The sequence below is a fragment of the Salvelinus alpinus genome, chromosome 23 (assembly GCF_045679555.1).
Source record: "Salvelinus alpinus chromosome 23, SLU_Salpinus.1, whole genome shotgun sequence".
Taxonomy (NCBI): Eukaryota; Metazoa; Chordata; class Actinopteri; order Salmoniformes; family Salmonidae; genus Salvelinus; species Salvelinus alpinus.
The window spans coordinates 7,468,257-7,494,772 of NC_092108.1; the positions used below are offsets into that span (position 1 = coordinate 7,468,257).

General features: G+C 41.7%; 1 protein-coding gene and 1 long non-coding RNA gene across 3 annotated transcripts; one reads left to right on the forward strand and one right to left on the reverse strand.

The window, feature by feature from the left end:
- The first annotated feature begins 182 nt into the window (after positions 1-182).
- slc22a13a (solute carrier family 22 member 13a) lies at positions 183-11,717 on the forward strand. Of its 2 annotated transcripts, none has more exons than XM_071360790.1 (9): positions 183-2,574; positions 2,687-2,790; positions 2,968-3,122; positions 3,266-3,434; positions 3,675-3,795; positions 4,760-4,854; positions 4,978-5,192; positions 8,675-8,783; positions 10,308-10,518. In XM_071360790.1, exons 1-9 carry the CDS (start codon positions 2,200-2,202, stop codon positions 10,516-10,518), a joined length of 1,554 nt encoding a protein of 517 aa, XP_071216891.1. In that variant the 5' UTR covers positions 183-2,199. The 2 variants fall into 2 exon arrangements, with proteins under 2 accessions (XP_071216891.1, XP_071216890.1); XM_071360789.1 differs by adding an exon at positions 10,735-11,717 and having other exon boundaries at positions 2,541-2,790; positions 10,308-10,514.
- An 81-nt stretch (positions 11,718-11,798) lies between these two features.
- On the reverse strand, positions 11,799-19,076 carry LOC139550139 (uncharacterized). Its single transcript, XR_011669982.1, has 2 exons — positions 12,145-19,076; positions 11,799-12,030 (listed from the first exon to the last, which is right to left on the reverse strand). It is a non-coding gene; the product is annotated as an uncharacterized lncRNA (long non-coding RNA).
- Between the last annotated feature and the right edge of the window lie 7,440 nt (positions 19,077-26,516).

Genomic DNA, 26,516 nt, shown 5'->3' on the forward strand with positions numbered 1-26,516 from the left:
AGCCTCAAGTTGGATGGGGAGCGTCGCTGAACCTGATGTTCAAGTCCGGGCTCAAGGACATTCGGGTTCAATTCTGGGCTCTGGCTGGGCCACTCAAGGACATTGAGAGACTTGTTCCGAAGCCACTCCTGCATTGTTTTGGCTGTGTGCTTAATGTCATTGTCCTGTTGGAAGGTGAACCTTCTCCCCAGCGCTCTGGAGCAGGTTTTCATCAAGGATCTCTCTGTACTTTGCTCTGTTCATCTTTCCCTCGATCCTGACTAGTCTCCCAGTCCCTGCCGCTGAAAAACTGCCACCGCATGATGCTGCCACCACCATGCTTCACCGTAGGGATTGTGTCAGGTTTCTTCCAGACGTGACACTTGGCATTCAGGACAAAGAGTTCCATCTTGGTTTCATCAGACAAGAGAATCTTGTTTCTCATGGTCTGAGTCCTTTAGATGCATTTTGGGAAACTCCAAGTGGGCTGTCATGTTCCTTTTGCTGAGGAGTGACTTCCATCTGGCCACTTTACCATAAAGGCCTGATTGGTGGAGTGCTGCAGAGATGGTTGTCCTTGTGGAAGGTTCTCCCATCTCCACAGAGGAACTCTGGAGCTCTGTCAGAGTAGCCATCGGGTTCTTGGTCACCTCCCTGACCAACGGCCTTCTCCCCCGCTTGCTCAGTTTGGCCGGGCGGCCATCTAGGAAGAGTCTTGGTGGTTCTAAACTTATTCCATTTAAGAATGATGGAGGCCACTGTGTTCTTCGGGACCTTCAATGCTACAGAAATATTTCGGTACCCTTCCCCGGTTCTGTGCCTCGACACAATCCTGTCTCGGAGCTCTACGGACAATTCCTTTTGACCTCATGGCTTGGTTTTTGCTCTGACATGCAATGTCAACTGTGGGACCTTACAGTACCAGTCAAAAGTTTGGACAGACCTACTCATTCAATGTTTTTTCTTTATTTTTACTGTTTTCTACATTGTAGAATAGTAGTGAAGACATCAAAACTATGAAATAACACGTGGAATCATGTAGTAACCAAAAAAGTGTTAAACAAATCAAAATGTATTTTATATTTGAGATTATACAAACTAGACACCCTTTGCCTTGACAGCTTTGCACACACTTGGCATTCTCTCAACCAGCTTCACCTGGAATGGTTTTCAAACAGTCTTGAAGGAGTTCCCACATGCTGAGCACTTGTTGGCTGATTTTCCTTCACTCTGCGATCCATCTCATCCCAAACCATTTCAATTAGGCTGAGGTCAGGTGATTGTGGTGGCCAGGTCATCTGATGCAGCACTCGATTACTCTACTTCTTGGTCAAATCGCCCTTACACAGCCTAGAGGTGTGTTGGGTCATTGTCCTGCTGAAAAACTAATTATATTCACACTAAGCGCAAACCACATGGGATGGCGTATCGCTGCAGAGTGCTGTGGTAGCCATGCTGGTTAAGTGTGCCTTGAATTCTAAATAAATCACAGGCAATGTCACCAGCAAAGCACCATCACACCACCTCCTCCATGATTCACAGTGAGAATTACACGTAGAGATCATCTGTTCACCTACTCTGCTTCTCACAAAGACACGGTGGTCGGAACCAAAAATCCAGACCAAAGGACAGATTTCCGCCGGTCTAATGTCCATTGCTCGTGTTTCTTGGCCCAAGCAAGTCTCTCCTTATTATTGGTGTCCTTTTAGTAGTGGTTTCTATGCAGCAATTCGACCATGAAGGCCTGATTCACACAGTCTCCTCTGAATAGTTGGTATTGAGATGTGTCTGATACTTGAACTCTGTGAAGCGTTTATTTCAGTTGCAATTTCTGAGGCTGGTAACTTCAATGGACTTATCTTTTGCAGCAGAGGTATCTCTGGGTCTTCCTTTCCTGTAGCAGTCCTCATAAAAGCCAGTTTCATCATAGCGCTTGATGGTTCTTTCGACTGCACTTGAAGAAACTTTCAAAGTTCTTGACATTTACAGGATTGACTAACCTTCATGTGTTAATAACTAGGGAACGGACAGTGCAGAATGGTTATATTCCTTCTAACTGTTCTTCTTAGAAAGTCCTGTTTTTACACATGCTGAATCATGCTTGCTGAATGACTGGGAAAGTAAAGTTAAACATTAATTTATCTTGCATAAAGGCTTCTCTGTTACATAGCATCTTCTTTCTGGAGCTACTCAAGCAGAGAATCGCTTTGATTCTTCAACATGGCTGATTTTGGCGAGATCCTGAGGACCATTGGAGACTTTGGATTATTCCAGAAGCTCATACTATTTGGACTATGCTTCCCGAATCTTGTCCTGCCTTTCCACATGGCCAGTTTGATTTTCATCCAGTCAGACCCTGAGCGCCACTGTAACACTGACTGGATACGTAGAGCTGGTTCCAATCTGAGCAGTGAGGAACAGCTGAATCTGACCGTGCCTCGGCAGGAGGATGGAACCTTCAGTAGGTGCCTGATGTTTACCCCTGTAGACTGGGACATTGACACCATCAGGGAGTATGGACTCAATCAGACCACTGACTGCCAGAATGGATGGGTGTACAACAATATAGTGTATGAAGCCACCATCGTCACTGATGTAAGTAGGACTAGATGAGAGTGTTAGGGATGTTTTTTTTTACTAAACATAAGACTGTATAATGTCATGTCATTAATGAGCTTGTATGTTATCAGATTTTATTTTGTTGCAGTTTGATCTTGTCTGTGGCAAAGCTAACGTTGTCGGACTTGCACAAACTGTGTTCATGGCTGGCATTCTTCTTGGTTCACTCTTGTTTGGACCTTTCGCTGAATCGTAAGCACACTTGAAGTTGTGAATAACATGTCCTATACTTCTTGGTTTCTTTCTTTCTCTTTGTAAAAAACACCACCAAACATAAACAAGTAAATCAAGAGGAACATTCATCAAACCTTCAAAAGGAGCTTTCAAACAGTTTTAACCAACACAGTTTTCTCACCTTTTCTCTTGCAGATTTGGTCGCCAACGAGCAACTCAGATACCCATGGTCATTATGCTGATTTTTACTGTAACGACAGGCTTGTCTCCAAACTTTTATTTGTATATGGCATCCCAGTTTATAGTAGGGATCGCATATGGTGGATTTCGAATCAACTGCATTATATTAGGTAAAGTGATGTCCATTTCAAATAGACTATGCTCTATAATAAAATGTAAAAAAGAACATGAGATAACAGAACTCAGTCAATGATTTGTCAGTCAGCCGGTCATATTAAGTTGTTTAACATTATTACACGTTCCTTCCACACAGCAACTGAATGGGTCGGAGTGACAAAACGTTCTTATGCGTCTTGTTTGAGTCAGACGTTCGGTGGAGTTGGCCAGTGCATTCTTGCTGGCATGATCTTCTTCATCCGAGACTGGAGACTTGCTCAGTTTGTCATGGTTGCACCATTAGCAGTGGTCGCCGTATACATATGGTGTGTACACGTGTCATCTTTAACCAATATTAAAACCGAGCATATTTATCCATAGAGGCAATACACATCCCACAACGGAAACTATTAAAACTGATGAAGACCTTAGGGACATTACAAAGCCAAACAGAAGCACCACAAATTGATACAATTCTTACGAGCATTACAGCACCCAAACTGAATAATAATGATTATCAATATTAATTATAATTGTAAAATTGTCTGCCTGTTCTGTGTTTCCAGGTTTATTCCTGAATCAGCCAGGTGGTTATTGGATCAGGGGAAAACAGAGGAAGCTAAGAAGTTGATACTCAGGGTAGCAGCCATCAATAAACGCACAGTTCCAGACACTATTCTAGAGAAGGTAAAGTGCATGAATTAGGAATTGGTATAAAGGTCAGGGAGCTGGCCAGCCATTGTTTGCCAGTGCTGTGATCAGATAGTGTAAAATCCTGAATTTGAAGAATTTATCTGCACGTGTTAGCTAGCAAACTAGCCAGGCAGTTTTAGAGGAAATAACACATACATTTTTCAAATTAACTGCCAATATGTCAACATTCCATTCGGACAATGCAGTGAATCCACAGCCATACACTGGCTGAAATCAGTTGATGATTGGACGCAGACAAGTTTTCAATGCAACAAGTACTGATATTGTATCATATTTTAGCACTTATAACTTTCCAAGAAAACAAACATTTAGACATTCATGGTTTGTTTATATAGATATATATATATATTTTAGAGGCTATTTATACAGACAATTGGCATAAAGCTTGTATAAACTGTATTTATAATTATATGACAATATTTTAGGTTGACAATAATTAGATTACACAATTTCTGACATCACATGCCTTATTTGGCTGTTTTCGCTGCATAACATGTAGAAGTTGTCCCTTTTCAGGTTTAGAAGAAGTGACCGCTAAATGCTAACTCCCGTTCGCATAAGCTGGTTAGCATAGCTAGCATTCAGAATTATACTCAGATTTTTATCTCAACATAGTGTGAAATATACATATAAACATTAGCCTAAATGTAGGCACATTTTGCTGTTGGGCAATGAGGCAACTCGGGATCTTTCCCTCGGCCCTTTTCCCCATGCGTTTCCATGGCAATTCCATTGTTTTGCTTGAGTTTGATTGACCTCTTAACCTCATCTATGACTGCGGTTTTCAACCCATTCTGGAACTTTGAAGGTTTATGACATAGGCCCTCTAGTATTTGAATAGGATCTCTATGGTAAAGTGGGACACTCGAGTCTTTGGAAGCAGAGATTCAAGTGTCTATAATTATTCATTTCTTTAAAAGATAATTCTCTATTCCAGATAGCTGAGAAGAAAGTTGTTCAGAAGGGAGGCATACTCCTTCTCATCAGATCTCCTGTACTTAGGAAATACTTCTTAACTATTACTCTTGCATGGTAAGTTGTTTAATACCTCTTAATAACTTAATATCTCATATTGGCCAACTTTCAGCCCAGACTAAATCTCATCATGACAAGCAAATGTGATCTCTATTTTTGTGTGTCTCTCTGAAATCCCAGGTTCTCGTTAAACCTCTCCTACTGCTGTCTGTCCTTGAACGTCGGGAACTTTGGCCTGGACATCTTCTTGACACAGCTCATGTTCGGACTCACAGAGATACCAGGTCATATACTCAGCATCTTTACACTGGAATATTTGGGGAGGAAGATATCCTTAATGTCCACCCTTCTGACTGGCGGATTCACATGCTTCCTAATCCTGGCTGTTCCACAAGGTAAAGTTCCAACTGGAATAGATTTTTAAAAAATTGTAATTTAGTAGATGTCCTTATCCAGAGCGAGTTGCAATTCCCTCAACATGGTATTTATCAGAAAAGTCAGTGCTTGTGGGAAAATAGAAGTGTTTTTCTTTGTATTTTTTGGGGGAACACCTTCCTAATGTTGAGTTGCACCCCCTTTTGCCCTCAGAATTGCCTCAATTTGTTGGGGCATGGACTCTACCAGGTTTTGAATGCCTTACACGGGGATGCTGGCTCATGTTGACTCCAATGCTTCCCACAGTTGTGTCAAATTTGCTGGATGTCCTTTGGGTGGTGGACCTTTCTTGATACACACAGGAAACTGATTAGCGTAAAAAGAAAACAGCAGCGTTGCAGTTCTTGACACACTCAAACCGGTGCACCTCGTACCTACTAATACACTGTTCAAAGGTACTTCAATATTTTGTCATGCCCATCCACCCTCTGAATGGAACATATACACAATCCATGTCTCAATTGTCTCAATACCTAAAAATCCTTCTTTAATCATTATTACCTCATCAGTCTCATTCTGAATGTCGCAAGAACCCTAGCCCTTATTGATGAACCATCAATACACAAATTGGCTTAATTATTTGTTTACTAACTAACTAAATAATAACACAGAATACACATACATGAGATAAAAGTCCCTAGTGGACTGACACGATATGACGGCTTGTTACACAATGGAAAGGGGGTAGGGAAAGAGAGAGAGGGAGGGAGAGACAAAGAGAGTCAACTTATCATACATACATTTGGAAACTACGCTCACAGTAACCATAATACTTAGCACCCGCTCATTCGGATTAGAAATGCAGTATATATATTAATGCGTAGCTGTCTTTCTCTGTCGTCTCTGTTGAAACCAATCGATCCATCTACGGGTAGTGGCTCGATGTAAGGCTCTGGTTGTACACCAGAGATCACAATGTCCTTCTTAGTTGTAGAGCTTCTCTGGTCTTGGAGTGTTCGTTAGATAAATACTTCAGAAGTACCAACGGTTGTGTCAGAGGGATTCTTCCTTCCCACCTCATGTCTTTAGAACACTTTTTACATGCACAGTTGCAGACTGTGAATGTTTCTGGTCTCCTAGATGATGTCATCTTCTTCTGTAGAGATTGAGAGAGAGTTTCACCATTTCAAACGTATGGACTATTGGCCCATGTTTTCTGGTCTGTAGAGTTTAAATCATTTCGTAACGTTCAGCTCACCACGTGCGTCAGGCTGGTCTGTAGAGTTTAAAAACCATTTTCAACCGTGTAGCCACCGCTCCATGCTGTATGGTCTCAGTACAACGTTTCTAACCATTTCAAGGTGTAGACCACGGCCTCACGTCCTTTAAAGCACTCTGACCAAAAGGGGCCTTCCGTCATGCTGACATGAACTCTGAGCTCACTTGGGCGTGGCTACTGACTGGGCACAAGTTTATATGAAAAACAATTATCTAATTTAGAAGGCTAAAATCACATTGCTATCTTCACAAAAATATTCTCTTATTTAATCATATATTTTATACCACATTTAGATGTAAACTTGATACAAAGGACGCATACACCTTCCGAGTTACAGTTACTTTGTCATACCATTCTTAATGACATCACAAAATAATAAACCATATGACAGGATTATTCTTTAGATCCCCACAGACCATTCTTAACTTTACTAGGGTATGTGGGATGCTAGAGTCCCACCTGGCCAACATCCAGTGAAATTGCAGAGCACCAAATAAAAAACAAAAATACTAATTATAAAAATTCATAAAACATACAAGTGTTATACATAGGTTTAAAGATGAACTTCTTGTTAATCCAACCACGGTGTCATATTTCAAAAAAGGCTTTACGGCGAAAGCATACCATGCGATTATCTGAGAACAGCGCCCAGCAGACAAATTATTACAAACAGTTACCAGCCAAGTAGAGAGGAGTTACACAAGTCAGAAATAGTGATAAAATTAATCACTTACCTTTGATGATCTTCATATGGTTGTACTCACAAGACTCCCATTTACTCAATAAATGTTTGTTTTGTTCGATAAAGTCCCTGTTTATTTCCAAAAACCTTCATTTTGTTCGAGCGTTTTGTTCAGTAATCCACAGGCTCAAACGCAGTCACAACAGGCAGATGAAAAATCCAAATAGTATCTGTAAAGTTCATAGAAACATGTCAAACGGTATTTATAATCAATCCTCAGGTTGTTTATAGCCTAAATAATCGTTAATATTTCGACCGGTCAATAACGTCGTCAATATAAAAGGTAAACAAGAAAGGAGGGCTCTCGGTCTCGCGCTTGAAAAATCTCTGGGACACTGAATGGTCCACTCCTTCAGAGTGGTCTTACTCCCTCATTTTTCAGAATACAAGCCTGAAACAATTGCTAAAGACTGTTGACATCTAGTGGAAGCCATAGGAAGTGCAATTTGAGTCCTAAGTCAATGGATACTGTATTGGCATTCAATACAAAACTACAAACATAAAAAAATCCCACTTCCTGGATGGATTTTTCTCAAGTTTTTGCCTTCCATGTCAGTTCTGTTATATTCACATACATTATTTTAACAGTTTTGGAAACTTTAGAGTGTTTTCTATCCAGATCTAACAATTATATGCATATCCTAGCTTCTGGGACTGAGAAGCAGGCAGTTTATTTTGGGCACACTTTTAATCCAGAAGTGAAAATAGTGCCCCCTACCCAAGTGAAGTTAAGGTTTTTACCTCATGAATATTGTTCCAAAGTTCATTCTTTGGCCAGCAGAGTTTTTGGCAGCAAAGATCTTCTGTAGACAAAGGGATTTCTTTCCCAATACTGCAGGGCAAGAAAGAGAATGTTTCTGCTAACTATTTATGAGCTGCTGTTAAGTCATAAAACCAGAGTCTGGCTGTCTGTCAGCCATGTGCCAAGCTGATCTGGCACTTTTCATCCTCACCATGGAGAGAGTCATGACACTACATTGTAGAATAATAGTGAAGACATCAAAACTATGAAATAACACATATGGAATCATGTAGTAACCCAAAAAATGGTTAAACAAATCCAAATACATTTTAGATTTTATATTCTACAAAGTAGCCACCCTTTGCCTTGATGACAGATTTGCACATTCCATGTGACACTACAGGTGACTACCTCATGAAGCTAGTTGAGAGAATGCCAAGAGTGTGCAAAGCTATCATCAAGGCAAAAGGTGGCTACTTTAAAGAATCTCAAATATAAAATATATTTTGATTTGTTTAACACTTTTTACTACATGATTCCATATGTGTTATTTCATAGTTTTTATGTCTTCATTATTCTACTATGTAGAAAATAGTAAAAAATAAATAAAAATCCTGGAATGAGTAGGTGTGTCCAAACTTTTGACTGGTACTGTACATAAAAAATCTACCGAGGCAGTGGACTGATCATACAGAGATGAGAAAACATGTTGATGTGCAGTATGTTAACTCTATTTTAGACAACGCTGTTGCTATTACTGCTCTTGCTACTGCTGGGAGGTTTTTCATGAGCAATGCTGGATCCATATGCAACGTCTATTTTCAGGAGCTGTTTCCCACCTCTGTTAGGTAAGACCTATATATTTCTATATACATGTGTACAGACCCCTTCACTTTTTTTGTGAAGGGTCAGCCTTACTCTAAACTAGATTTTTTTTTATTTTTATCAATCATCAATCTACACACAATCCTCAATAATGGCAAAGCAAAAAATTTAATATATACCGTATTTACATAACCTTTCAGACCCATAACTATGAGACTCGAAATTGAGCTTAGGTGCATTCTGTTTCCATTGATCATCCTTGAGATGTTTCTACATCTGGACTGGAGTCCACCTGTGGTAAATTCAATTGATTGGATATGATTTGGAAAGGCACACACCTGTCTATATAGGGTCGACAGTGCAAAAACTCATCCTAGAGCTGGCAGCCCGACCAAACTGAGCAATAGGGGGAGAAGGGCCTTGGTCAGGGAGGTGACCAATAACCCGTTGGTCACTCTGACAGAGTTCCTCTGTAGAGATGGGAGAACCTTCCAGAAGGATAACCATCTCTGCAGCACTCCACCAATCAGGCGTTTATGGTAGAGTGTCCAGATGGAAGCCACTCCTCAGTAAAAGGCACATGACAGCCCACTTGGAGTTTGCCAAAAGGCACATAAAGGACTCTCAGACCATGACAAACAAGATTTGTTGATCTGTTGAAACCAATATTGACCTCTTTGGCCTGAATGCTAAACATCATGTCTGGAGGAAACCAGGCACCGCTCATCACCTTGCCAAAAGCATCCCTACGGTGAAGCATGGTGGTGGCAGCATCATGCTGTGGGGATGTTTTTCAGCGGCAGGGACTGGGAGACTAGTAAGGATCGAGGGAAAGATGATCGGATCAAAGTACAGAGAGATCCTTGATGAAAACCTGCTCCAGAGCGCTCAGGACCTCAGACTGGGGAAACGGTTCACCTTCCAACAGGACAACCACCCTAAGTACACAGCCAAGACAATGCAGGAGTTGCTTCGTTACAAGTCTCTGAATGTCCTTGAGTGGCCCAGCCAGAGCCCGAACTTGAAACCTATCGAACATCTCTGGAGAGTCCTGAAAATAGCTGTGCAGCGACTTTCCCCATCCTACCCGACAGAGCTTGAGAGGATTTGCAGAGAAGAATGGGAGAATCTTCCCAAATACTAGCTTTTAGCGTCATACCCAAGACGACTCAAGGCTGTAATCTCTGCCAAAGTACTAAGCAAAGGGTCTGAATACTTATGTAAATGTCATATTTTCGATTTATTTATTTTTTGTAAAAAAACGTTTTTTCCCCTTTTTCATTATGGGGTATTGTGTGTAGATTGATGAGGGGAAAAAACTGTTTAATCAATTTTAGAAGAAGGCTGTAACGTAACAACACTTGGAAAAAGTTAAGGGGTCTGAATACTTTCCGAATGCATACACATATGTGTGTGTGTGTGTATTTGTGTGTATAAATATATTTATCTTATATATACATGTACATATAAGGCCCATAAATATAACTTATTTTACATTGTTTAATAACCCTTAATGTATCACATCCTTTGCTCCTTCATTCATACAGACAAACGGCCATAGGCTTGGGCTCAATAGCGATCAGAATTGCTGGAATACTGTCTCCAATGCTCAACATATTGGCCACATACCATTGGTCTATCCCCACTATCGTGTTCAGCAGCCTGTCATTGGTTGGTGGGGCTCTGGTCTTTCTGCTTCCTGAGACCAGGAGGACAGAACTACCTGACTCTACAGATGAGGCCGAGGGGAAGAGGTAGGTGGTACCAGAGGATATGTGAGGAAAGATGCACATACATAAGACTTGGCAGATCATTTTTGCATTTGTAGGAGTGTTGTGGAACTATAAGAGGGCATTCGTTCATATATGAGGCAGATGGAGAATCAAAATAAGTTACTAAGAAGTTGTTTAAGGATGTATAACTTTTTGTTGTCTTTTGAAGCTTGGTGTCATTGATATCTCCTTTTTCCTGTAGAAATGTGACTAGCGCCATGAAGATAGAAAAAGGCTGCAAAGTGGATGATTATGACTATGAAAAATCTACCAAACTATAAAGTCATGTTTATGTAAGTCTTTTTTCTGGATAAATGTATTTTCAAGGCTTAGTTAGTAAGACAGTTGGCTGGTGCATGGTTCTTGTAACACCAAGGTTGTGAATTTGATTCCTGGATGGGCCACATAACTTGCTGTTTTTAACTTTTGGTTTATAGAATTTTTTTGAATTACTTTACTCTTTTTGTTATTCTTATCTCTAGCTAAATGGATCAAAAACATACGATAAAAGTGTCTACTTAATGAACCTATTATTATATTTGACTTTAAATACATTTGCAGTGTATCAAGGAATCTAATGATATATACACCGCTTCTCACATTTGTATAAAAAAAACGGACTGTCACCCATGTTACCCAATGAATCTGTAAATATTGTTAGGAAAACATCGAGCCAGCCTACTGCTAACTCTACAGTCGCAGTGTCCAGGGGTCCTATAGGTCAGGCTAAATAATCTGTATCCTGATTGACTTCTTGGTCAGCCAGCCCAAGTAGTTTAGTTATGTTCTCTATGGTTGGTGACAAAAATAAACATATTAAAACATTTAAAAATCTGACGGGGCGGGGGGGGGGACAAAACGACGGATTTAACCAAACAAACACGGGAAGTCCAGTCGGACCCAAGAGGCTACATTCAAGCCTCACTGAAGTGTCTGCCAGTCACTGATTGCCCAGAGCTGATCAACTTATCATCAAGCGTTGATATTTCAATCAGCTGCGTAATGCCAAGGCAAAAAAATAAAAATGTGTACCCCTTTAGGACCCCAGGACCAGGATTGAGAAACACAACACTAATCTACCCATTTATTACACAACAAAATAGTTTCAGATAACTTTTTTTTAATTTGCTACGTCACATGAAATTGCTGTACTGTCTACTTGTCGGGTTGCCAAGATTGTTTACAATAAATTACTTTATCATCTCAATTTGTTACGATGAGCGAAGGGGGGGAACCCAAGAGCGGACTCAGAAGAGGAAGCCGGGATGATTGCACATAAAGGTTTATTGATTACAGAGAAATGGGGGGTGCAGAACCGGGATAGCTCAGATGAGTTGCAAAAACCAGGAGTGTAGAGTGAGGTTGGAGTTGGCTGAGTAAAACAGGGGAACAGGTCTTGAGGGGAATCCAAGGTAATGGTGGTGAGTGATATCCAGAGTAAGGTGGTGGTGGTGGTGAGATGTGGAACAGGAGACAGGAGTCAGAGAATGAGCGGTAACTGCAAGGAGATGACAAAAATGGTGTAAGGCAGGAAAACGAGCAAAGCAGAGCAACAGGATCTTGAGAATAGACAAAAGGCTAGAGTGATAACTGACTGAGCAGAGATTACGACCTGGCAGAGTGGAGGTGGCAGGGATGAGTACATGTAGAGGTGCTTCTACACCTGCATTACTAGCTGTTTGGGGTTTTAGGCTGGGTGTCTGTACAGCACTTCGAGATATTAGCTGATGTACGAAGGGCTATATAAAATAAAATTGATTGATTGATTGATTTATGGGACGATTTGCAGCTGGTAGGGATCTGCTCTGACTCCAGCACACCTGTCTCCAACCACACAATCACACCAAGAGAGAGAGAGTGTATACAGGGGGAGAACTGAAGGATAGGACGACACCGGATGAACACCAGAGGACGTAGTGGGCGCAGATGTGACACAATTCTTACATTCAGCAGCTACCCAGATCATTAACTTAAAATTATTATATTCAGATGTCCAAGTCATCCTTGTGGTCCCGTGTGGCTCAGTTGGTAGAGCATGGCGCTTGCAACGCCAGGGTTGTGGGTTCATTCCCCACGGGGGGACCAGGATGAATATGTATGAACTTTCCAATTTGTAAGTCGCTCTGGATAAGAGCGTCTGCTAAATGACGTAAATGTAAATGCTGTTCCACAATAATGTTTTTTATCTGACTGAATAAAACCCAAAGGGCATTCCTACTGTACAATAAGCAAATGAAATGGAAGTGACTTTATGTCCCAGCTTATTCTTCTACACTTCTAAGAAGGGACCTGCCAAGTGATAAGTGAAGTTTTTAGTATCTGTAAAGAATCATCAGTCGACGTTTGACTGAGCCGTACTGTGGAAATCCCCATCACAGTCACTCTTTCTGGCCCCGGGACACACTCACAAAACACTCTTTGACTTCTAACCCCATGTAGAAGGTGCTTCTGTCTTTCCTTACATCAGGCACTAGACAAACCCAGTGGTTTATTGTTGCTAGGGGGCCTTACCACAAGTGGAGTCAGCCAATCACAGGCAGGTCATCTAGGGTCTCTGATCCTCTTCCCTGTCTTCAGCAAGCAATGGCAGAGTGAGGAGCTCTCTCAGAAACCTCTGCCCTGCATACCAAAAACTGGGCCACAACCAATGGACCTTTCTCTTACAGCCCTGGACACTCACAACAGATGCAAGTTTTAGTGTGTTACTGACTTATGAAAGTGGACTCTGGACAGGCACCTTATGTCTAGTTGTACCATACGCTTGTTCAGGGATTCACATTTAAATTCTCAGACACTTGTCCATGGGGCAGAGATTGGGGACATTGCCCTGTGTAGGGTGCTTTCTTTTGGATGGGATGTTAAACGGGTGTCCTGACTCTCTGTGGTCACCAAAGATCCCATGACACTTATTGTTAGAGTAGGGTGTTAACCCCGGTGTCCTGGCTAAATTCCCAATCTGGCCCTCATACTATCACGGTCACCTAATTATCCCCAACTTAAAATTGGCTCATTCATCTCCTCTCCTCTCCGCTGTAACTAATACCCAGGTTTTTTGCTGTAAATGAGAATGTATTCTCAGTCAACTTAGCTGGTAAAATAACGGTAAAATAAAAATACAACACACTAGGCCGACAGCATCTAAGTCACGGATTTGAACTATACGAATGATTTTCCTTTGCGTGGGAAGGATTATCTCACTCTTGTAAAGAACTTCACAGCAAAACATTCAGATTAGGGGTTTGTTACGTTGTATAACTAAGGATCTAACGGTGCAGAATGGTTATATTCCTTGTTCTTCTTAAAAAGTCAAGTTTCCACACATGCTGAATCATGGTTTGCTGAAAGACTGTGGGACAGAAGAGTTAAACATGAATGTGTCTTGCATAAAGGCTCCTCTGTGACAAAGCACCTTCTTTCTGGAGCTACTCAAGAAGATAATCGCTTGATTCTTGAACATTGCTGATTTTTGGAGAGATCCTGAGGACCATTTTAGTTTGATCTTGTCTGTGACAATGTTAAGGTGGTTAAATTTTCCCAAACAGTGTATATGGCTGGTATTCTTGTTCAGGTCTTTTGCTGAATCGTAAGTACACCTGAAGTTCCCTTTTAGTCGGCGTAACATACTATGGGGAGTCACCGACCAATCCTATTCACCTAAAGACAACTGAAATCACACCCGGCGGGCCAATGGATGCCGAGCTTGCCCTCGGAAGCCCCGCCTTCCTGGCTATAATACCGTGGGCTCGCATTTATTTCCTCAATTCTTCGCTCTTCAGTTCGCCTGAAGGAAGAACGTGTCACGCAATTTACAAACCTTTCAAGCACACAAAGACTATGAGATTCGACTCCGATTTAGGTGTCTCTTAGTGGGGAGAGACTACTCGTCCCCCTAGATGTTGCGAGTGTTGGGTCTTGATATCGGTTTTTTGTGTTAACTAAACACCTACCACGTCTACTCTGCTTGAGTAGCCAGTGCTTCCTTGCTAGAGTAAGCTGGCCAGTGGTAAGAGTAAGTTCAAAAAGGCTAACTAGCCAAGTTGGAACCTCCGACCGTGCCCTAGGCCATGTGGTTTCACAACAAAAATATAAGTTACTCATGAGTTCTGTCCTGTTTGCCTGGGGTGGAAACACTTTCAGGAGACTTTGGTTCGGACCAGTTTGCGTGACCATTGTCTCCGGCTGGATTCAACTTCCATTGGGGAAAGGTATTTTCCTCCTGTCCCTGCAGCGGTGAGGCGTAACTTACCCATTTAAAGATTTCGACGATTAGCAAAATGCAACCTGGCATTCCCGTCATTCAGCCCGGTTGGTGCTACCGGGTTATGACGAGTTCATGAATGTAAAGGGTATGGAGGAAGCAGGGCTCATTTGCACCCCACCGATAGATGAAAAGCTAGCGAGTTACTTAGATCCAGAGGCTAACAAGGGGGCAAATCCTAGCACTGTGCTTCCGAATAAACAGTGACAATACCCGGCGGATCAGCTGAACAAAGTGTACCAGGCTGAGTGTGTGGTGGACCGGTCGTTGAATGTGGTTACAATACAACAAATGTATAATTTTGATTTTCTGCAGTAGCTGAATGAGACAGTGGAGTCGACATAGCCAGTTAAGAGCTTCTCGATAAAGTCCGCGCTACGGTTGATTTTATGGTGGGTCTGTCCCACTGTACTATCCTGGATGTGGGGAAAAATATGGGGGCAACGGTTGACGTTGTCCCGTATTCATGAGAGGGACAGGCAGATGTATTTGAATGAGCCAGTTTCGCCAAATAACGTTGTTTGGCTCAGCTATCGAGTCCTTACAGACCCGTTTCGAGGAGAAACAGAAACAGAATGCAGCTCTACGGGTCACTTTCTCCTTCACGGGGAGGCTCGGCAGATCCCGAGGCATGAAGGACAAGGGTCCAGGCCAGAGGCGGGTTGCCTCGGGCCAGGAAGTGGCTTTGAGTTTTTCACCGTCTTGGTGCTTCTGGGCAGTGGGAGACGTCTTGGCACAGACACCATGCTGGGTCGAAGGAGAGTGGGGTGAAAGCGGATTCTTCCACGGCGCAGGGAAGAAGCAGCCATCTTGACCCTAGCTGGAGGCCGCGGGAGGGGGCGTGTTCTCGGGGCCTTCCTCCCCAAGCATTTACTGTGGCAACAGTGATCCCAAGTTGCTCGGTCAATGGGGGAAAGTTACTGGTTGCCGAAGTACCCGAACCCGGTGTGAGGTATCAGAAAGGTGGTGCCACGAAAGCACATTGTTTCTGTGTTTCTATCTAAGATTCCTCGGTGTTCAGGGGTATTGACTGTGTTTCTATCCAAGATTCCTCGGTGTTCAGGGGTATTGACTGTGTTTCTATCTAAGGTTCCTCGGTGTTCAGGGGTACTGACAGTGTTTCTATCTAAGATTCCTCGGTGTTCAGGGGTATTGACTGTGTTTCTATCCAAGATTCCTCGGTGTTCAGGGGTATTGACTGTGTTTCTATCCAAGATTCCTCTGTGTTCAGGGGTATTGACAGTGTTTCTATCCAAGATTCCTCGGTGTTCAGGGGTATTGACAGTGTTTCTATCCAAGATTCCTCTGTGTTCAGGGGCATTGACAGTGTTTCTATCTAAGGTTCCTCAGTGTTCAAGGGTATTGACAGTGTTTCTATCTAAGGTTCCTCGGTGTTCAGGGGTACTGACAGTGTTTCTATCTAAGGTTCCTCAGTGTTCAGGGGTACTGACAGTGTTTCTATCCAAGGTTCCTCGGTGTTCAGGGGTACTGACAGTGTTTCTATCTAAGGTTCCTCAGTGTTCAGGGGTACTGACAGTGTTTCTATCTAAGGTTCCTCGGTGTTCAGGGGTACTGACAGTGTTTCTATCTAAGGTTCCTCGGTGTTCAGGGGTACTGACAGTGTTTCTATCCAAGATTCCTCTGTGTTCAGGGGCATTGACAGTGTTTCTATCTAAGGTTCCTCGGTGTTCAACGGTATTGACAGTGTTTCTATCTAAGGTTCCTCGGTGTTCAGGGGTACTGACAGTGTTTCTATCCAAGATTCCTCGGTGTTCAGGGGTACTGACAGTGTTTCTATCTAAGGTTCCTCAGTGTTCAGGGGTACTGACAGTGTTTCTATCCAAGGTTCCTCGGTGTTCAGGGGTACTGACAGTGTTTCTATCCAAGGTTCCTCGGTGTTCAGGGGTACTGACAGTGCGGTATCGTCCATGTGTGGGCACAATAAACACAGTTCATTCCCCACATTCAGACACACGATTGTCAAGAGTGGTGGATATGAAAACAAGTATGACAGATAAATCTAATGATCCCAGTCCTCAGGGTGGCGCTCTGCCCCTTTCAGGAAGTAACGTACGGTACACTTTTGCGTGCTCCGTCCAGTGTATGCGCCTTGAACGGTTACGAGAGGGTACCGTCTGCAGTTTGCTGTGCGTTCTTCTCCTATGTCAATGGTCTCCAAGATCCTAGCGCCTGTCTTGAGAGAGGAGGGTTCTGTGTCGTTTGGCATCCACAACGGCATATAGTGTGCCTTGCAAAATTATTCAGACCCCTTGGATTTCTTCTAATTTTATTGTGTTACAAAGTGGAATTAAAACTGATTTAATTGTAATTTTTCTGTCAACAATCTACTCAAAATACTCTGTAATGTCTTTAAAAAATTTATATTCGTTTTTCAAAATTCATACAAATTTGATGACTAATTATTCAGCCCCTTTTTTCAGGCCTAAATTAGTTCACAAGTAAAATTTGGATTAGCAAATCACATAATGAATTACATGGACTCATTCTGTTTGAAATAATGGTTGTTGATTTTTGAATTACTAGCCTTTCCTGTGTCCCCCACACATACAACATCTGTAAGGTCCTCCAGTCAAGTATTGAATTTCGAGCACAGATTCAACTACAAAGACCAGGGAGCTTTTCAAAAGACAAAGAAAAATGCCTGTGATTGGTAGATGGGGTAACATTAACAAATCAAGATATTGAGTATCTCTTTAAGCATGGTCAAGTTAATAATTATGCTGTGGATTATGTATTAAACCACCAAGACATATCAAAGATACAGTCGTCTATCTGAACTGTGCTGCAGGACAGGAATGAAATTGCTCAGGGATGTTACCAAGAGGCCATTGGTGATTTTAAAACAGTTACAGTTCAATTGCTGTGATGGGAGAAAACTGAGGATGGATCAACAACATTGTAGTGACTCCACAATAATGACCTAAATGACAGAGTGAAAGAAAATAAATACACAGAATGCTCCAAAACATGTATCCTGTATGCAACAAGGCACTAAAGTAATACTGCAACAAAAACAAAAACACGGCAAAGGAATACACTGTGGCCTAAATGTAAAGCCTTATGTTTGGGGCAAATCTAACACATCACTTAATAACTGCCTCCTTATTTTCAAGCATGGTGGTGGCTGCATCATGTTATGGGTATGCTTGACATTGGCAAATACTGGGGAGCTTTTCAGGATAAAAAAATTAACGGAGCTAAGCACAGGCAAAATCCTAGCGGAAAAACTACTTCAGTCTAGAGGGCTGCATTCCCGGGGGATGCAAGTGGGTCCGACAGAGATCATTGCGGCGTGGGAGAGGGCAGTCAGACAGACGATTTTGGGATGAAAATATTTTTCTTGTATCTCAGATTATTTGGAAACGGTCATCTTTCTGCCCAGGCTAACCTGTGGTATTAAAAGCACATCTTTGTCATGTTATTCACACACTCTCAGCATTTCGCTGCTTCAGATGAAGTGGCCTACATCTCCGATCCTAGTTGGATGTACGAGATCAAGTGCGCGCCTAGTATATGTGTTGTCTCATTTAAATAGAGTAGGCTGCCTATGCATGGGCAGAGAATCACTGTCAGGTATCTCTCCGAGGAAATGTACTTATTAAATATGATTAGTTGTCTGTATATTGCCTGGAAATAAATGTTGATCACCCATATTTGTCTTTGTCTGAAAATCGTAGGCTATAAAAAAAATATCTCAAGAGAAAGTGCAAATCACTCCGACTCTGCTCTCTTCAGACTATGTCTAGAATATTGGCTGATATAGCTCAGTAATATCGATATCTTAATATAATGGGCCATGTGAGAATCTCTGGTAATTTAACCTAAGCTATTTTTTAGGTTATTTTTGTGAATTATTATATTGCCTACAGGATGCAAAATTGCCCGGAGCTATGTCACATATGTCTAAAGTAACAGGCGGGTGCGGCATGAAAAGCTACAGGCAGGAGGGGGATGAAGAAATCAGTCCCATGCAGACCTCTACTTCAGTCTGCTGTGCAATAGACACTGGGAAACTAATTCACCTTTCAACATGACAATAACCTACAACACAAGGCCAAATCTAAGCTGGAGTTGCTTACCTAAAAGAGAGTGAATATTCCTAAGTGGCTAAGTTACAGTTTTGACTAAAGGCCCTGCTCTATCAAGTTTTCAAGATATGTGACTTTCAAAATACAGATATCATCACCCCAATACAGAGATGATTTCAGTATTTTTGAAAGTTACATATCTTGAAAACTTGATTGATGACAAGCAAAAGATTTTGGGACTATGTCAACAATGGACTTAATGAAATAAATACCGAAAGTGAGTTTCTGGATGGAGTTTTCCTTTATTAAGGTGTCAACGTGCTTCAGTTCGGCTGGCTGGCGAAAGTCGACTAAACCGAACGAGCGTGCTTGCATGATCCCTAAAAAGACGTTCGCTTGAAAAATAACAGTAGAGGGTGATCAGCTGGTAATAGCCGTCTACGGCCAAACAAGGAAATGAGGACACACCCAAACATGGAAGACACATGGAAGAAAATGGAAGAAAATAAAATTGTGCACACTGAGAGACAAATAGCGAGTAAATTGAAGTTGTGCGTATTGCCATGTATCTACTAGATTTGATGTACCTAGCAACACATGTGGTATAAGAGGTGAGATAAGGAGACGGAGAAGATGCACGCTACAGGTTCAGGTGGCGGTAGGGGCACATGGCCGAGAGAGCTATGGTGGAGTGTTTCAAGAAAGTTCTTTTGAATCCAAACTGCTTCAGAAAATCGATGATTTACCACTGCCGGCTGTCCTGCCAGGTACCACAACGTCAAGTCCTCATGTTGTCCTGGGAGATGCAGCTTTCCCCATACATGAGAACGTCTTGTGCCTTCATCCAGGTAGGTTGATAATAGAATGTTGGAATGAATTTCACTTTTTCTGTTTGTAATTTCCCTTGTTACTGCATACATGTATGAGAAATGCCATTTTATCAAGGCTTTTGGAATATGATTGCTGGAAAAATATTTAAATTGTTTGTTTTGTTGTTTACCAAAAAAACACAATTTAATTCAATAGAGTTTATAAACAGATTTTTGGAAATTTTAGCAAATTAATACAAATAAATCAAACAGAAATACCTTATTAACATACGTTTTCAAACCCTTTGCTATGAGACTCACATTTCCACCCAGGTGCATCCTGTTTCCATTGATCATCCTTGATGTTTCTACAACTTGATTGGTAAATTCAATTGATTGGACATGATTTTGAAAGGCACAGACCTGTCTACATAAGGTCCCACAGTTGACAGTGCATGTCAGAGCAAAGATCAAGCCATGAGGTCGAAGGAATTGTCCATAGAGCTCTGAGACAGGACTGTGTGGAGGCCCAAAACATTTCTGCAACATTGAAGGTCCCCAAGAACACAGTGGACTCCATCATTCTTAAATGGAAGACGTTTGGAACCACCAAGACTCTTCCTAGAGCTGGCCGCTCAGCCAAACTTATCAATTGGGGGAGAAGGGCCATGGTCAGGGAGGTGACCAAGAACCTGATGGTCACTCTGACAGAGCTCCAGAGTTCCTCTGTGGAAATGGGAGAACCTTCCTGAAGGACAAACATCTCTTCAGCACTCCGCCAATCAGGCCTTTACGGTAGAGTGGCCAGACCAAAGAACAGGAGAACACAGAACAGAGCTCCAGAGTTCCTCTGTAGAGATGGGAGAACCTTCCAGAAGGACAAACATCTCTGCAGCACTCCACCAATCAGGCCCCTTGAATAGGGTGGGTTATCTAGGTTATTATATATCTATGTTGATCTGGTATGGTTCCCAATCAGAGGCAGCTGTTTATCGTTGTCTCTGATTGGGAATCATATTTAGGCAGCCATTTCCCCATTGTGCTTTGTGGGATCTTGTCTAAGTCTAGTTGCCTGCGAGCACAACATTTGCTTCACGTTTTGTGCTTTATTGTTTTCTGTGTGTTTAACTTCCGAATAAAGAGGATGTAACCATACCACGCTGCATTTTGGTCCGATTCACATTACAACGATCACGACACCTTACGGTAGAGTGGCCAGACCGAAACCACTCCTCAGCAAAATGAACATGATACCCCATAAGCGTAAACATTTTTTTTTTTTTTTTCAAACGTATATACCTAATTTACATAAGTATTCAGACCCTTTGCTATGAGATTGGCAATTGAGCTCAGGTGCATCCTGTTTCCGTTGATCATCCTTGAGATGTTTCTACAACTTGACAGTGTCACGCCCTGACCTTAGATCATTTTATTTCTCTATTTGGTTAGGTCAGGGTGTGATTAGGGTGGGCATTCTAGTTTTTCGTTTTCTATGTTGGCCTGGTATGGTTCCCAATCAGAGGCAGCTGTCTATCGTTGTCTCTGATTGGGGATCATATTTAGGCAGCCTTTTCCCACCTGTTGTTTGTGGGATCTTGTTTTTGTTTAGTTGCCTTGAGCACTGCATTACTGCACGTTTGTTATATTCTTTGTTGTTTTGGTTGTAAGTTTCACTATTAAATATAATGGGGAACTCTACGCACGCTGCGCCTTGGTCCACTTCTTCCAACGGACGTGACAGATTGGAGTCCACCTGCACCATTGAACAATGGAGGGGATGGCTGCCAGTTTACTGGCTCCTAAACAACTTTGCTATTTTGTTTGTTTTTTCAATTTTTTTGTAACTAATGTTGTATATAATGTTGCTGCTACCGTCTCTTATGACCAAAACTAGTTTCTGGAAATCAGAACAGCGATTACTCACCTGGAACTGGACAAAGATTTTTTCTTTAATGAGTCCAACGTAAAGGATGTACTGCTTCCCGGAGACCAGGCCCTCAACCCTGTCATTCGCATGAAGAAAAGACGGAAATACCGGGGGCGGAGGTCTGGGTGGGTGCCTTGTGAGAATTAGTCGGCGAGTGAGTAAACCAGCACTACCCTCTGTATTATTGGACAATGTGCAATCATTGGAAAATAAACGGGACAATCTACAATTTAAGAATATCCTACCAACAGGACATTAAAAACTGTAATATCTTATGTTTCACCGAGACTTGGCTGAATTACTACACGGATTATATAGCACTGGCTGGCTTTTCCGTTTTTCGTCAGGACAGAGAAGCTACATCTGCTAAGACAAGGGGCGGGGGTGTGTGTCTATTTGTCAGTAACTGCTAGTCCGCGATGTATAATATTAAAGAAGTCTCAAGGTATTGCTCGCCTGAGGTAGAATAACTCATGATAAGCCAAGCGTCACATCTGGAGGAAACCTGGCACCATCCCTACTGTGAAGCAGGATGGTGGCAGCATCATGCTGTGGGGATGTTTTTCAGCGGTAGCAACTGAGACACTAGTCAGGATTGAGGGAAAGATGAATGGAGCAAAGTACAGAGAGATCCTTGATGAAAACCTGTTCCAGAGCACTTAGGACCTCAGACTGGGGTGAAGGTTCACCTTCCAACAGGACAACAACCCTAAGCACACAGCCAAGACAATGCAGGAGTGGCTTCGTGACAAGTCTCTGAATGTCCTTGAGTGGCCCAGCCAGAACCCGGACTTGAACCTGATCGAACATTTCTGGAGAGACCTGAAAATAGCAGTGTAGCGACGCTCCCCATCCAACCTGACAGAGTTTGAGAGGATCTGCAGAGAAGAATGGGAGAAACTCCACAAATACAGGTGTGCCAAACTTGTAGCGTCATACCCAAGAAGATTCGAGGCTGTAATCACTGCCAAAGGTGCTTCAACAAAGTACTGAGTAAAGGGACTGAATACTTATGTAAATGTGATATTTCCGTTTTTTTAATATAAATTAGCAAACATGTCTAAAAAACTGCTTTGTCATTATGGGGTATTGAATGTAGATGGAAAACAATGTAATCCATTTTAGAATAAGGCTGTATTGTAACAAAATGTGGAAAAAGTGAACTGGTCTGAATACTTTCCAAATGCTATCTGTGATTGTTTATATGTTTTAAGGCACAAAAAAATCTCAATAATTGAGGAACATTCTATTAGAAATATCTCAAGAACAAATGCAACATATACAATTTCAATTTAAAGGTTCATGCACTTCAGATTCATTCAAATATGTTTGACTTTGTACTTTTGGACAAACTGCGAGACTGCGTTGCAGTAAATAATATGACACAGGTTGTAATGTATACAACATAAAGGCAATAAAGACAATTAGAGTTTTTAAAACAGACTGCAATGAAGATTAATTCACTATAAATGATCTGAAAAGAAGATGGGCTGTACGGTATGCACAATCATTAAAGATAATAAATAAATAAATCATTAAAGATAATAAATAAATAATTAAAGAGGATTGGACAGCAAAACTGTGGCATTCTGTTCATTACATCATGTCTTTAATAAAAAGTTGTATATCAGTGTTTAGGATATAATTTGCATTATAAAGTGCAACATGATGCATTTTATGTGAAATCTGTTAGATACAGTATTTTATTACACATTTATCATAATTCATTGACAACACAAGAAACGGAATAGTTTTCGATCACATTCTAAAAATGCAGTTTGGGTTAAGACACAGTATTATGACAGTATATACTTATGCATCACTAGATCAATGTTTTTTTTCAAGCTACTAAATCATAACTACGCAAGAAAATGATTTTATATTTAATTAAGGTGTTTTCTCCTTCATGTTATACATTGTTGGATGCATTTGTAGTTCGTTTTGGTTGTTTTTTCAGATTATTATGTGCCCAGTATAAATGTATGGTAAATTAATGTATTGTATTGTCATTTTGAAGTCACTTTTATTGTAAATAAGAATAGAATATGTTTCTAAACACTTCTACATTAATATGGACGCTACCATGATTACGGATTATCCTGAATGAATCGTGAATAATGATGAGTGAGAAAGTTACAGCGGATCAAAGATCATACCCCCGAAGACATACTAACCTCCCCTGTTATTGGTAATGGTGAGGGGGCGATATTCATACCGCATCTTGGCGGTATGAACTTTGACCCTCTGTAACTTTCTCACATTGCATTCTCAAATGCATCCAACAAGTTTGTAGAGTCACAAGCTTGATGTAGTCATTGCATGCTAAGAATATGAGACCAAATACTAAACTTTTAACCACATTGTTTCTAAGAATCTTTAAAGGTGCCAATAATGTGGACCAATACCTTCTTTTACTGAGCAATCGTAGTAGTATAAAATAGATTTTTTTTGAGCATACGATATATAGCGGTATTTAGGTATTTTAATTATTTATTTTACACTGTCGATATTGCTCCTCTTTATCAAGGGTGCCAATAAGTTAGGACTTCACTGCATATAGCATTACTCTCAGATCAAGGCATACTACCTAGTGCCTAACTAGTGCAGGTTGCATGCGGTACAAATCACATTGTGGAAGCACCTCTGAGTATGAATTAGGCTATTTGAGAAGCTTTGCATCATTATTAACAACCAGCATACACATTGTTGGAAGTACAATAGACCAACATTGCTACTGTAGTAGTAAAACCTCAGTAGGAGCATGGGTGAAGTAGGCCTGGTGATGCTCGTGTGAATTTCCTTTCTGTTTCTGCTTCAGACCAATGCCTACTTCTGACTTAAAACGTTGTTTGTTGTGTTTAATTATCCTAAAAAGTCATCCATCCAATTGTCAGAAGCAGACGTTGCTGTCACTGTCGTCGGTGCCGTGTTTCCACCGATAGGATCCAGAAATCCATCCGTGAACATATCGGGATTGCTTGGTGCAGAAGATGGCTGCATTACAGGCTCTGAAGAGAAGTTATCATCAGTAAATAGACTCTGGTTTTGTGCGGGAGCAACAGGGGTGATGGTGATTTCTGGAGTCTCTAATCCTAGGAAATCAACAAAGGTGCTAGAGTTGGTATTGGTTTGACAGGGCTTCTCTGTCGCAGTGTCTCCACTGACTGAACTATTACTCATCCCAAAGATGTCATCAGAAAATGTGTAAGGATCCGCAAAGGGGTCTGTTCCATCTTGGCCGAACGCATTGGAAGCAGGTGATTGAGCAGGGATACTAATACTACACTCTGTGCCGAATATGTCAAAATCAACGTCGTTCGACACGGCCTGGATTGGTGTGGGTCTGCTCAAATCAAATAGGTTTTGTCTCTGCATCTCAGTGTGATCTTGTTCAGTGGTATTGGTTTCACCCTGCCTTGCATGGTCAGGGACTATAAACTCGTTACCAATCCCGAATATATCTTGATTCTCTGTAGATTTCATTTGAGACCCTAATATGCTGAAGGAATCGGCAGCAGGATCATTGGCAGAGAGAAAATCATGGCTCCGAGATACTGTTGATGATGATGTGTCTCCTGAGCCATTGATTAATATCTCCTCTTGAGGTTGTGGTGGATCAAAAAGATTGGGAGATTCTTGAGAAACTTCTTCACCCAGATTAAAAAGCCCACCTTCGCTGAGATTATTTTCTTCTACCCCGAGCACACCGAACATTTGATTCATGAGGTAGAGAGATGTGTCTGGGCTTGTCTGAGTGGACAGTGGGACAGCTGGTCTAGAATTTACACCATTTCCAAAAGGGTCGTCGACTGTGTCCCAAAGTGGTCCAGGAACTGGACAGGATACGTCGTCACCACTCTTAGAAGTTAAATTCTGATCGGTTGAGGCCTCTAATATTTTATCAGCAACTGTATCGTTCACGACAGTGGAACTAGAATTGAGATCCCTGGAGACAGGCATAACAGTGTCGAAAATTGACAGGCTTTCAACTTCACTTCTCTGTGACGTTGGCTCGGGGTCACTGAATGGATTCAGATCCTCAGCATCCACAACAGAGCTGATGTATCCAGAGGCAAGCAGATTAGGCTCTACAGGAGGTAGAATGTCACCTGTGAAATCAGGGACAGTCAAAGGAACCATAGACTCAAGTGATGGGAGGGTGTCCGTGGTATTACTTTCAATTAGAACACTGTTAAATGGATTGAGGTCTGCAGAAAGGGAGTTTTCACTGACATTACTTACACCCTCTGGTTGTTCCAAAATGGAGGGTTTAGCTAGGTCACCACCTGTTCCTTTTTCTGTATCAAATACCTCATCCTTCATACCTTCAACATGTTTCTCTTCTGTCTGAACATTGACTGTTTCTTTCCTTTCATCTTCTGTGTCTGCCTTGGTCTCTTGGGTTTTCTTCAAGTCCTGTCCTTTATCCGGTGATGATTGGAACAGTTTTCCCAAGATGCTCCTGGGTTTGGCGTCAGGTTTCTTCTTATCCGTAGTTTCAGCCTTGTTGTTTTTTTCATTTCCACCTGACGTGAAAAGTTTGGACAAAGGACTTCTTCGATTAGACCAGGATCCTCTCTTTTTCATAGGTGTCTTCTCATTCTGTTTGTTAACAGAGCTCTTCAAAGAGTTGGATCTCCCTACACCCTTCGACTGGTCAACCGTCGTTTCCTGATGTTGTACTTCATCACTGCCATCAAGTTGATTTTCATTATTTGTACAATTCTTCTCCTCAAGGTTCGACTCGCTTTCCCTGACCTTTTGATCCACGGAATCAGATTGTTCCAATTGTTCTGCTCCAATGTCCATCTTCCCTGCAGGTTCTGGGAGATTCACTGTTTTCGCCTCAGGAGTTGAATGATCATTTACTTGGACAACATGTGGATCATCAACAATATCAGAGGTCAGTAAAGGTCCATTTAGACTCTCGCTGTTGACAGC